The 14,327-nt window shown below is 40.5% G+C and overlaps 1 protein-coding gene across 1 annotated transcript; it reads right to left on the bottom strand.

Moving 5' to 3' along the window:
* Nucleotides 1-9,870: 9,870 nt before the first annotated feature.
* klhl34 (kelch-like family member 34) lies at nt 9,871-11,658 on the bottom strand. The gene has a single exon (XM_030755949.1). The coding sequence runs from the start codon at nt 11,653-11,655 to the stop codon at nt 9,871-9,873; it is 1,785 nt and encodes a 594-aa protein (XP_030611809.1). The 5' UTR covers nt 11,656-11,658.
* Between the last annotated feature and the right edge of the window lie 2,669 nt (nt 11,659-14,327).

Raw genomic sequence — 14,327 nt, 5'->3', positions numbered from 1 at the left:
CGCGCAAAGCAAAAGCAACGCACACGCTTAAATTGCTCTCATCACCTGATTTTGGATTGAGCTGAACAAATTGCAGCTGATGTTCTGAGGCATCGGGGTTGCGATCAGAGGACTCTTAGTGACGGACTGAGTTGAGAGGCGAGAGTAGGGATGTGCTTTGAGCAGCCGCAGTGTAACAAGTGCAATGTGACATTTTTGTGGAGACCCTCATGTCACATCAGTCTTTGAGCTGATTGGTTATGCCACTCCAGCTGGCTCGAGGGTGGACAATAACACTGATTCTTGAGTATTACATATTAGCTTCTGTGCTCTATACCTAAAATACTCTCCATGGAAAAACCATATAAAGAAGGATCTTCATCACCTTCGTACAGACTTCTCATCCATTGGGATGACAGAGTCGTATTTTTCTCCATCCTGCTTGTTGTGCCATGTTCATTCTGACTGCACAGTGTCTCATAGACGGTCTAATAGCCACATACAGTGTATTCTTTCAAGCCTTATACTTGATGTCTATGATGATATTTACTGTACAGTGAGTGCTACAGCAGACAACATAAGCAAAGGTCTTTTTTAAAAATCCACTAGTCTCAGTTTGTATCTAGTTTTAGACACTTTTGTTTGTGCTGGTTTGGTAGATTCATGTACTGTGCTGGGCTGGACCTGAAGCATGCACACTCCTCCAGGAATAGGACCCATTTGAAGGAAAAATCCACCCTAAAATGCTTTTCTGACACTGCATCAGTCATCACACAGTATAGTTAGGAGCCCATTCTCTGCTATAGCTTTATTTTTGAACTTTATTTTACACTCTGAGAACCCAATATGCCTGCTTTTTATTTATCCACTATTTCCACCTGCTTTCACAAACCTCTATTTAATACTTTATAATTTTAGCATGTTCGCACTGAAGAACCATGGTTTGTATATTTGGAAAAATAGGAAGTTCAGATGATTTTCTCGACATATACAGAGACTGAAAACACTTATGCTTTGTTGCTGTGAGAATAAAAGAGCTTGTGATGATGAAGGGAGTTTTTAAATGTCTTAAAATAATATTTCATTTTTACACAGTAGTAAACAAAATAGGGTATTTTAATGATACTTTTATCAATTACAGAACAAAGTAGCTACCAGAAACTTCTAATATTGTGGAAACATTTTGAAAGCTGCCTTTTTATGATCAGTGATATTTTTACTTGTCAGCAAACAGTAGGTGCTGTCTGCATTTGGTCTAAATATAGATGGAGTTTCCAAAATCTGAGAAAACTACTCACTGATGAGTATTTTTTTTAGCTTTCGCAGATATGGATGTTGACTAGATGAGGGGAGTATAATAGTTCCACCAGTGTGCATTTGCTAGCTCCCAAATCTAGAACTGGTGCCGTAGCCAGAAATATGGCACTAGTCACCGCAAAATTACTTGTCCCAAAGTTGGAACCAGTGACATCAGTGACTATCAGCGATTGGAAAACTCAGCCCACAGATTAGCCGTAATTTTCTTTCCACATAATAAGCTCAACTTTTTATTTCTTCCAAAATTTGGGCTGGAAAAAATCCCCTCAAAACTTTTAAGTGATTCACAATTTCAACAATGCGATGAACTGGTGGATGAAAGCTATAGAATTATGCTGCTTCTAGCACTTGAGTTTGTTTTTCAGTGACTTATGCAGTGTATTGCTACATTAAGCCAAATTGTGTTTCAGATAATAGCTTTTATTTCAAATGTATGTTTTTTGTTTTTTTTTTTATATTTATTAACTTTCATCACCAATGGGGGGTATTTTTCAATTGGGTATGTGAAAATATTTGATATTTCCTGAGAAGGCTTTGCTTTTTGCAGGCTACTTATATAATGGCTCAGTCACACAAGAGACAGCAACCTCCCCGTGACTACAAAAAATCAGTAGTTGCCTGGTAATTGCTTCGAAGTTTTTTTGATTGCAGTAGTGGGGACCACCTTTGGTCGCAAGATGATGGCACAGATTGCCAAACAATCATGGTCACCTGTCGTGAGACAATTGCAGTGTGAACCGGACTGACTTTAATCACTCTCAGACAGACTGGCAAAGGTTTGCACATAATTGCCACCTAATTCAGAAACGCAGACAGATTGCCAGCATGTTCCAATCAATCTGAGTCAGTCTGCGCTGATGAGAGCGACTTGTCTGTGACACGTCTCTTTGAAATAGGGGACACAACTCAACTGGTTGCCAGCTAGCTGCTTTCTGGTTATATTCCCATGTAAAGCAAGGTTGCTGAGCACCTACAGTATGTCATTTTGCAGTTAAATCATTGTCCTGCAGCAACTATGTCACTAATTGTGGAGCACTTTGTGAATTTCTGTTCTAAATCTATGAAGTCTGGCTGGACTCTGAATGTAAGGAGTTAATGTGAATTTCTATAGAGGGTAGATGGCAATAGATTTGCAACAGACAGCAACAGATTTGCAGTTTTCACAGATTTATCAGTTAATCACCGTTTGCTTTATCTCCATCCTGATGCACCAAAGTCGCTTTGAAGACATCAACTGACTGCAAGTGGTTCCAGACCTGGTCCCCGTCTTCAAAGCAACCGTTTCAAAGGCAACAAGTTCGCAAGTTCTTTGCACACAGTTGCAATAATTTTGGTCACGCTGCTGTCTCCAACCACTGTTTTCCCTAGTGTGACTGTAGCATAAATAAGAGATTTGATGGCTTGTCTTGTTAAATAAAGGTCACATTGACTCACTGCTCCATCTTGTGGTACAAAGTGGTATTGCTAAAAAGTATGGCACAGCCTTCTTTCAAATTTAGTTTATATTGTTTTAACACAAGACAGATTTTTTTTTTGTACATGAAGTATTAGCAGTTGTTTCTTCACATTCTCTCAAAAGCTTTATTAATTTCAGAAGATTTTAAACTATTTTTAAAATGTGGGAATCTACAAAAAGTACCTTTAACTACATGATCAGCAATGTCTACAGCAATGTCCTTCATTGCAATTCTCTAAGCCATAATATAATTAAGAGAAGACATGTTTAATAGATATAACCCAAATCTTATGATAGATTTGGATTTGCACAAACGTGGGTTTAAATAAAAGCACATTTCAATTCAGCTTTTAGGTCATTGCTACTTCTGGACCTGTTGTTTTCCTTTGGTTTTCAGTGCCTTATATGGCCACTATCATCTACACTACCAGAGATACAGTGAATGAAAACTGGAAAAATGCTTTTCTTCACCCTGAAAGATCCTGAAAAAACAAAACAACAAAACAAATAGATCTTTTTAGCACAGATTAACTGTCTGAACATCACAGATTTATGGGACTTTACAGAATGTACGTTTCTAAGGGTGGATTTTTCCTCAGAGACCATTTGGCTCTCTGTATCCTGCATGTCGCATAGAGAATATGAGGCGATATTTGCATAGGAACTGAAATATGACTACTAAAAATATATTAGTTTGTTATTTGTAGGCTATGCTGTTGCCAAAAGACTTAATACTCAGAGTCAATACACAAAACTATGAAAGCAATCGTAAATACATATAAACACACACACACGCACACACACTACTAAGCACATACAGTCTGAATGCTCTTTCTCTGCTGCTGCCCGTGGTTGGTTGTAGTAGCATGTCTTTGTTATAGATGAAAACAGTATTCTTTTCCTGTTTTTTGTGTTTGAAATCTTTACATACAGTAGATCTCGATTTATAGAGTGCAAACTAAGTGTCTTGGAAGATAGTCTCTAATTCTAATTCAGTTTTATTTTATTTATTTTTTCTTTTTGGACAGACTGTCGTTGAGTAAAGATTGTTTAATGTTTGATCTATAAATTATGGTTAATTAAAAAAAAATTAACAGTATTTATTTATGTAATCATTCTATATGCGCTCTTGGAAGATGAGGATGGATCAATAAAATGTTGGTCATTTCGATGAAGGTGTTTTTTTTTTTCTTCTTCTTGTGGTCTGTTCTATGAAAGTGAGTCCGTATTGACATCATGTTTTCAAAATACTGCTTTACAAGTAAACGTTTTGCTTTTATAATCCAATTTAAGTAAAAGTATAGAAGTATTATCAACAAAAGTACTTTCTGCAATAAATGTCCCCTGTGACAAATATCATTTAATATACATATTACACTGTGCAAAAATTAATTAATTAATTCAGTTATTAAATAAGGGAACAACTGATCATCAGATTAGCACAGAGTCAGTTAAACTTCAGGGATATCAGTCGGTCTGGGAAATATAAACCATTGTGAATCCATTTCACCTGTTTTGGTGTCAAGTCAAAGTGACAAAAGAGAGGCAGCAACAAGACATCCCCCAAAATGGGGATGGTTTTTTCCTACCCATAAGTATCCTGAAATCCTCAGACCCATTATCTGGCAGTCTGGTCAGAAACATGCACACGAATAGCCTGCTGGAGATCACTTTGTGGGGCTTTTGCAGTGGTCCTCCTGTTCCTCCTCACACAAAGGAGCCGATATCAGTCCTGCTGCTGAGCTGATGCCCTTCTACAGCCCCGTCTAGCTGTCTTCCTACCACTGTCCATCTCCTAGTATCTACTCTGCACTTTTGAGACTGTTGATGGAGACAAAGTAAACCTTTTTATTATGGCAAGTATGGATGTGCCATCCTGGCCAAGCTGGACTACCTGTGCAAGCTGAATGGGCTGCAGGTAAAAAGCAAAACTAGAGGAAAATCAGTGAGGAGGACTTAAGGAGAGAGCAGTGTTCTGTGGTCACCACCTGAATAACCATTCCCTTTTTGGGATTGCTTTGTTGTTGCCTTTCTGTTACTTTCATTTGCACCAAAATTTTGACCCTGAAGATTAACTGATTTTGTGGTATCCTGTGATAACTGAGTGTTCCCTTGATTTCTTCGAGCGGCGTATTTGATCAGGATGAGTCGGAGTTTGTTTTATTTCAATGTAAATCACTGGTCCTCATCCAAATAAATGTGAACTTATTTGTTCTTTAGAACTGTTTTATATTATGATTGTCTATTTTATATTTTAGGAAAAATCATAAAAAATTCATCCATCCATTTTATTAGTTGCTCATCTGAACCAAGTTTCCAGATACAAAAAATCTTTCTATAAAGTAACTGGCAGCTACTGCGTTCAAATAAATGCAACAAACCCAGTGTAAAAAAAAAAAAAAAAAAAAAAACCATTTCCTTCTGGCATTATGTGAAAATAGAAATACTTCAGTAAAGTACTTGAGTAAATCAACTGTTTCTTTCCATCACTTAGAAATTTAAATCTGTCTCCTCCCAGGTGGCCTATCTTCAGACCCATCTCTGCTTCATCTTGGACCAAGAACTGTCGTGAAACCAGATTTATGTTTCACTTGAACACTTTACACGAGCTTGAGGCAGATTATCTTTAGCTCAGTGTTACCTGCAGTGGAAATGAGGCTGAAACTGCTTACACAGCCCAGCTATGTAGATGTAATGCACCATAGGCAGCATTACCTTGATTCTTCTATGCAGCAAACTGCAAAGCCTGTGATGCTAGACCTGTGAAAACTTTATTCTTTTAGATAAGTTCATGTATTATTCATAATAAAAATTTAAATAATTATCTAGCTAATTATCTAAACCAAACAGTTGAAAAAAGTGGACAATGACTAATAATTTAATTAGACAAATGAGTCCCCGCTGTCACCCGAGCCACTGTGAAAACTTCTTTTCTGATGTAATATTGTCATAATCATAAATTTGAGTATGGCAGCTTGAAATTAACATTTGTTGCAAAGATAATTAATCAAATGGGGTTAAAGTAAACACAACAAATCTAATCATATATAAAATATCTTCTCAAACTGCATTATCATTACATCATGATTAATGATTATAAATTGGAATGCTGATTTTTTTTTTCATATCTGCATTAAAATGACATTAAATTTGAATAATGTTTTGACAGAAATATGTAGTTTTTGAATTCATTTTTTGATGCACTACACTGGGTGGAGAATGAATTGAGTGAATGTTTCAGACAGTCATTTCACTGAGATGATTTTCTAAATAAGTAATATTTATGCAGACAGCACAGTATGCATTCAGACTTAAATGGAAGCAGATACAAGCATAAAAGTTCCAGCAGGTCACCAAGCTATTATCCACAAATGCATATGATTTCTCTCTAATGCTTTTCTACTCTGCAGCTTCATCCTTCTTTGCCCATTTGGCTGTCAGTGCAGATGAAGTGGAACAAGAAAACAAAAAAGAAACACACACACAGTGTCCTTGTTTTGCTCCTTTCTATATCTATCAAATAGAAAACTTCAATTATTCATAAGTAAGCAGCAATGTTGCACACTTTACAACTTCTATCTGCAAATTTTGTAAGATATTCGCCTCAGTTTTGTTGTTGTTGTTGTTGTTGTTGTTTCAGCGATGATGCCCTCACCTTCATCACCTTATCGTCTGTTTGTTCAATAATATTCCATCCTGCAGCTTGGCTCAGCCCCATCCTGAAAACTCAGCTGTATAGTATTAGTATTACCTTCTTCCCACTAAATTTGTTTACCTCCTCTGCTTGTTCTCAAAAATCCCCTTTATCACACACCTTAGCTCTTGTTTTTCTTAGCACATGGTTACATTAGTGCGGCAGCTTTTGAAACAGTTGGCGATCCTTGCACTTTTACACGCGACAGCTTTCACTGAACTAAAATGAATCTGAATTAATCTGGTGTCGACTCAAAAGAGCTGCAGCAAAAATGCTACAGTGATCAGCCTGTAAAGTTTGTTCTTGAGGTGTTTAGTTAAGCGTGCTGGTCTACACTTCATACTGAGTTACAATATTTCTATAAGTCTATAGAGCCAGAAGATGGTTAGCTTAGCAGATGACCATAGACAGCATAAAACATGTAGCCTTGAGCCATATTGGCTCATTGGTTAACACCTACTCAATCACAAGCTGTCAGCCAATGGACATACCCTGGATAATCTTCTGACTCTTAGACTCTTAGACTCTTAGAAGGACCAAAATTTACAAAATGGACCCAGTGATTTATTCAATAAGTGACTGAGGTCATAAAGTCATCAGGGAAATGTTTACAGAGATCAGGGTCAAAGCCTGGCTTCCCATAGACCACAGGAGCTGCCACCTAGTGGCCATCCAAAACAATGCGTGTCTAAGGCATTTTGTTGGCTTCACTTTTCAGACCATGAAACTATGTGTTTTATAAAGTCTGTAAAATGAGTTGATAACTTTTATTATCAAAAGATCCGTTTTTGAGCAATTTTTCACCAAAAACTCTGGAGCTACAAAACACACAGTACCAGTCAAAAGTTTGGACACACTCACCCAGGGCAAGTTCAACATAGCCAGGCTTTCTTAGCTGGCTATGTTTAATCTTTCCCCTAAAATCCCAAAAATGAGATATTGGGTATCACAATACTGATTATGAACTTTCTTTGTTAACTCTGGCGTTATGCTTCAGGCTTTGTGGACACTTGCGTCATTTGACTCTTCTTCTTTTGCACAAATTGGAGCAGCTACTCCAATATACTAAATAAATAAAAATATAACAGTAAAATGTAACGAGAAAGAGAGTAGGCCTAATGCTGCAGAAAATGTTAATTATGTTGATCTGATCACCACAAGCGCACTGAGCACTAATGTATTTATATCACTGCTCAGTGCGCTCTCGGTACTGCTGTTTGTTTCTAAGTTGACAGCCACACATTAGAGCTCTGAAACTTTAAACTGCACACACTTAAACATTAGAGGCTACTCAGTGTGTTCAGCTCTGACCGTGTCCCTTGGGGTCCTTGGTCATAAATAGCTTACACATGTAACTGATCAGTTTTACATAAAACAAACAGACTGCATAAAGCTATTACTAATAGACACACTTTGGTTAATCTGAATAAAAGTCTAAATATCTGAATAACACATTTTTATTGTAGGGTTATGTTAAAGTTTCTGTTAAACTAGTGCAAGCTGAGTTTCACTGGTGCTAGCTTCATATTTAATACACACACACAATGTTATTGGTCTTCTCCGATATATTTCTGCAAAATCTACAAGTGTTGAACTAAATAGTAATAAACAATAATTTAGCATAAAGGCTGGAACAGGGAAAGCATCTAGCATTGTTATGAGCCAGAAAAAAAAATCTGCATTAGCTTCCTATTTGATCATTTCTTTGTTAATCCATACAAACATGAAATGCAGAAACAACAAAGTGGGGATTTATGAGAGGTTTTACACTTACTGGCCACCTATCCAACTGCTTGTTGATGCAAATATCTATTTAGCCAATCATAGCATCAGCAATCAGCAATCAATGCATTTAGGCATGTTGGCCTAATCAAGGCAGCCTGCTGAGGTTGAAACCAAGAATCAGAATGGGAAAGAAAGGTGATTTCAGACACTTTCAATTTTGCATGGTTGCTGGTTCCAGGTGTGCTTTTCTGAGAATTTCCAAAATTGCTGATCCTCTGGGATTTTCACACACAGCCATCTTTCGGGTTTATAGAGAATAGACCAAAAAAAGAAAAGAAAATATCCAGTGAGCAGCAGTTTGTTTGTTGATGGCAGAGATCAGAAGAGAATATCCAGACTGCTTTGAGCTGATAGGAAAGCAACAGTAACTCAAATAACAGGTCGTTACAACCAAGGTATGCAGAAGAGCATACTTTGGCAGAAGAGCATACCTCTGGCACATTGAACCTTGAAGTAGATGGGTTACAGCAGCAGAAGACCACACTGGGTGCCTCTCTTGTCAGCTAAGAACAGGAAACTGAGGCTACAGTTCACATAGGCTCGTCAAAATTGGACAACAGAAGACAGGAAAAATTGCCTCCACAGTCAACAGATCTCAGTTCAGCAGAGCGCTTTTGGATGTGGTAGAATGGGAGATCACATCATGGATGTGCAGCTGACAAATCTCCAGCAACTGTCTGATGCTGTCATATCAATATGGACCAAAATCTCTGAGGAATGCTTCCAGCACCTTGTTGAATCTAAGCCAGGAAGAATTAAGGCAACTCTGAAGGTAAAAAGGTGTCCAACCCAGTACTAGCAAGGGGTGTCTAATGAAGTGTCCGGTGAGTGTATACCTGCCTGTCTATATTCAGAAATATTGAATAATTCTTACAAAAAAGTAGTTTTAAAAGTAGTCTTAAAGACTGAAATCAGAACAAAGTCTTTGTCCACCTGTAACACATTTAGGGTTTCTGTTTTAGATATGAGCATGTGGTTGGGATTTCCATTTGACTCTAGACAACCCAAATGTTTATCTAGAGGCAGAAGAAAGTTAACTTAGCCTAACATAAAGATTGGAAACAGGAAAACACTGCTAACTGAAAATGAAATACATAAAACCTTAGGCTATATCCCATTTTATTAATCTAAGAAAATGTGTAACAGACAAATATGAGAGCGGTATGAGTGGTATCTTTTAATTTACCATAATATGTGTAGACAACACGCCAAAAGCTGCCTCTTAGCAGCAGAAAACTAATTGTTTGACATATTTCCCAAGATGTACAGCACATCTGTTTTGCTCCAGTGAGACAGGACTGGAAACAGCTTGAAATACTCTAAAAAAATAATAATAAATACTGAGGAAACTGTTGAGGCCTGTGTGGTAGTAAACGCTTCATCTCTGACAACCTACTTTCCAGCACAGGCCCCAAAGCCCTCAACTATGAGCAATAGTCTTGTTTCTGTGTTTTATTACCTGAAACTTAGATGCTGAGCAGTCTTTAAAGAGATGGGGATCAAATGTACTACATTATGGTTGATTTTAAAGTTTCTGCTCAGCATTTTGAGACCATGTTACACCTACTCAAAGTGAAATTCTCACTTAAGGAACCAGCTCTCAGCAGTTGTAAAATATTTTTCTCACATTCTGTGCTCTTTAGTCTGGCAGAGGGAGCAGCGTACACTCAATCCCAGTGAGAGGTCTGGGAAGCTGGCAGATCTCTCTCCAGCGATCTTTCTTTGTATCGTACTCCAGCACACTCTTCACAACCACCTCCTGTCCATCACTCCACCTTCTCCCTCCGAATACCAGCAGATTCCCCGATGATGTAGATACTGTCCCGTAGTTGAAGGAGCCAGTGAGAAGTGGCTTGAGTCGCATCCAGTGGTCCGACTGCGGATCGTACCGTTCGATATCACAGAACGGTTCATACATCCCCAGCAGGGCGTAGATGTAACCGTGGGCAGTTGCCAAGCGGTGACTGAATCTGGCGATGGACATGGGTGCCCTCTTTTCCCAGACTCTGCCTTTGAGATCCCAGAAGAAGACCTCTCTGCTGCTCTCCCTGCCTTCATCTAGAGTGTAACTATAGTTACCTGGAACGCCACCTGACACATAGATTCCATTGTCAAGCACGGCAGAGGCATGGCCATAAAGTGTTCGAGGCATTGGTGCCCCTTTCCTCCATGCTCCTGTGACCATGTCGTAAAACTCCACAGAAGCTACAGAGGTGTGTGTGTTGGTGTCTGGTCGTGTGTGTCGTCCACCCACAGCATAAATAACATCCTCCACCACGCAGCAGGTGAACTGCGCCCGCTTCTCCAGCATGGACTCCACCTGCTCCCAGCAGCTAAAGCGAGGATCGTACCGCCACACCTGATTGGATGTTGCCACAGTAACAGACTTCTTCCCATCCTCATCTCCCTCTTTCACTTCATCTCCTCCGATCACAAAGAGGAAACCTCCAACTGAGCAAACACAGGGCTTTCTCAGTCGGAGCGTGAGACCACAACTCAAAGATGAAAACCGTCTGCTTCTAGGATCAAACGCCAGCACCTGCTGTTCTGGCCAATCAGCGCTGGACCCGCCACCCACGAGGAGCACGCGATTGGGCGACGCTCTAAGCGTCGTCTGCCGGCTCTGTCTGATGGGCTGAGCTGAACCGAGCCTGTGGTACTCCAGTGCTCGTGTCAGCTGACTCCTGATTAAAGGTGTGGCCATGGCTATGTGGGTGTGGCTGATATTTGTGAGGTCAGATGGTGCTACCAATCCAAAGCGCAGATGACTCAGCAGAAGATTTGATTTCAGGAGGGGGAGTGGCCCGTTCTCATCAAGCCAATCCAGGGCCAGCTTTATGAGCTCCTCCTCCTTGATGCCAGGCATCTCATCAGCATCTAGAACCGCCATCAGTGATTCGATGTTCAACCCCAGAAGATCGTCCCTGCTTTCTTTTATCAAGCTCCCCATCTCCATGGCAATGGTTTGATTGGCAGCCTCAAGTGCATTTGAGAGGGCGTGGCGCTCAGCCAGGTTAGCATAGTCACAGCAGTTCTCTGCAGTTAAACCATCAGTCATGTAACGCTCGCATATCGCCACAGCCGTCTGCACCTGCAGATACCTGGCCGTTTCCAGGACAACAGGAAGGGTGGAGGGTGAGATGCTGAGCCAACCTGAATACAGGAAGTCCAGAAGGGCATCCAAGCCTTCAGGTGTTAATGCTGGGAGGCTAATGGTGCCTGCTAATCTCTCTGCAGTAGTCTCTCCAAAAAGAGCCCAAAAATAGTCACTGGAGCTGGCTAGAAGGGCGCGATGACAGGGAAAAGATATGCTGCCGGCCTCTAAGACAACATCGCACATCTTCCTCTGAGAGCGCAGGCGCTGGAAGCCAGAGAGAAGTCCAGTTCTGTGGGAGGAACTGTAGAGGACAGAGTAACTATCCATCCAAAAGACAGCAGACAATAGAGAGGGAATGAAGGAAGGAAGGTGAGGAAACTTTTGGAAAGAAGGCAAAGAAAGTTAAAGTAAAAGATTTGTCAGGAAGGAGCAAGGAAGCAGCGGTGAAGAAACTTCAAAAGCAGAAAGCACAGGAAAAGCTGACGAGTGAAGTCAAAAAAGATGTTGCTGACAAGCTGCACAAAATATGTAAAAAGAATCAGATATTAGTGGGAGCGCAAGAAGCAGCAAGTGAGAGGCACAGGAAAGAGTGTGTCTCCTTAGCCGAGCACTCTCCATCTGTGGTTTTGCCCTTCTCTGCCTGCAGCAGAGAGCATGTGACACCATGATACGGAGGTTAATAACTGCCCCCTGCAAACACAGACAATGCTGCAACCCGCCCCCTTTCAGTCACTTAAACATGAACCGTCCCAAAGCCCTCCTGTCTCTTGCCCTGATACCCCGGCTCTGTTGGTTTTGTGTTTGTCTGCTGCCCTTTCTGCCGTTTCCAAGAGGGAGTATCACCCAAGTACACACATCCATCACACACACCAACCAACCAACAAGAAGGAGATGCATGGATAACCATCCTAAGCACACACACAGAGAGACCAAGAGGGAGCCTGGCAGGGTTTTAGTGTCTATCCCGGCAGATGAACTCATTGGTAAATACAGCTGCTGCAGTCTGCGACCAAGATTCCAGGGCACGGCACCAATCTGCACCCTCATGGCGACAGGAATAGAAACACAGACACAACTCGGCGGATGCGGCGCGAGGTAGATGTCAAACCCGAGGAAGTTTTGCCAGGCTGTCAAATATTTGACAAGTGTCAAAAGTACTTCATGGCTTTTGGTATTAGAGTTATCCGTGCCCTTTTGGGAGGCATTTAACCTTATTATGACCTACAGCCTGTCAATATCACACAGACGGATGTCATGCTATTATTTTTATGCAGGGATAGGAGGGGATTGTGGGCGTAAAGGAGGGAGAGATAATGAAGTATCAGGCTTCAAGTTATCCAACGTGTTTACTGTCATTTGATTAATGCTGAGCTACTGTGTGGTGCTGCTGTCTGCCTGATACACAAACAAGCGCGCATCAGTATGCAAACACCACGTTATTGCACACTTTACAAGCTCTTGCAGGGTACAATTTGCTCTGAGTTATGATCGCCATCTCTGAATAGATGCTGGCTCACGCTCAGAGACGAGTGTGTATTTGTGCGCGTGGGTGTGTTTGTTTTATGGAAGGGTTACACCAGTTCAAAATTCAGCACACGGGCTACTCACAAAGAGAAAAAAAACAAGAGTCATGCTTGTTTTGTTTTGGATTTTTTTTTTTTTTTTGAAGCTGCAAAGTGTTTTTAATCTTTCCCACACAATGTCAGATCCTCCCGTATGGTGGTTAAAACTACACCACTGTTTCTCTCTAAGCTGAATATTCCACTGTGACCTGATGGAGGCTAAACTTAGTTACAGCTGCTGTGTGTGTGCATGTGTGTGTATTTATCGGTGTGCAAGAGGGCATGGATATGTGCTGTAATGCAACGGTATGTGTCTCACTCAAACAATAGGATTTGAAGGTTTAGGTCATGATTAAAGTGAGTCTGTGCATTGTGATGCTGTTGACTTCTACCTAAAAAAACCCCAAAATTCCCATTATATATGCACATAATTCAAGAATAATTGCAGCTGGAGATGCCAGGGCTCTTTTTTTTTTTTTTCTCTTCAGGCGCTGCAAGTAATGTGAAAACGACTCTACAGGCTACATTTTCCATCATAGTAAACAGGAAGTTTTAAATTGGTTTCGTCAGAGTTTCAGGTTGAGCGGACTATTTCTTTTTAAAATCAGTGTCACACTCTGTTTACTGCCAATCTCCTGACACCCACATGAAAAGACCAGAAGTCTCAGGCAGGAAATAATCCATTTTTAATATGGCACCCTGAAAACTACTGTCATGTCCTGTCGCCTTAGTTAGGCGGTCTTTGTTAGCGGATATACACAATCTGTCAACTCCACCAGGAAGATGATAGTTTCTTTTGAAGGACAAGGACACAAGAATAATGTCATGTGCTAAGCTGACACACTCACAGAGACGAGGCCAACAAGCTGTTTCTAAGCCACAAGATTCCAGTTAGGATAACAAAGGTCGTCAGGATCACCAGGTCATTAGGGTTCAGCCAGGAAAGTCTATAAAAAATTTTATTTTTACAGTACTCTTCAAAAGTCTTGAAAAACAGAGTTCTGATGAGCTTGTTTGGTACGACCACCTTTATTCTTCAACACAGCCTGAAATCTCTCAGGCAGCTTTCTTTCAGTAGTCTTCAGGAATAGTTCTCCATGTACAGGTTTCTTCTGAAGGACATTCAAAGCTCTTCTTTGGATATTGGCTGCTTTTTCTTCTGTTCTCTGTCAGGATGATCCCCCTCTGCTTCAGTAATGTTGACGTCCGGGCTCAGGGAAGGCCAATCCATGACTGAGAGTGTTCCATTGTGTGTTTTTTTTTCTATCCAGGTATGCTTTTACTGCTTTGGCAGTGTGTTAGGATCGTTGTCATGATGAAAAATGAAGCTGTTGCCAATCAAAAGCTTTCAAGATTGAACTGCATAGTGCATCAAAATCTGACTCTACTTTCCTGCATTCATAATGCCGCTAATTTTGAGAAGCTTTCCAACACCAC

The sequence above is a fragment of the Archocentrus centrarchus genome, chromosome 20 (assembly GCF_007364275.1).
Source record: "Archocentrus centrarchus isolate MPI-CPG fArcCen1 chromosome 20, fArcCen1, whole genome shotgun sequence".
Classification (NCBI taxonomy): Eukaryota; Metazoa; Chordata; class Actinopteri; order Cichliformes; family Cichlidae; genus Archocentrus; species Archocentrus centrarchus.
The sequence above is the reverse complement of the archived record's forward strand: the minus strand, read 5'-3'. Positions and strand labels throughout refer to the sequence as shown.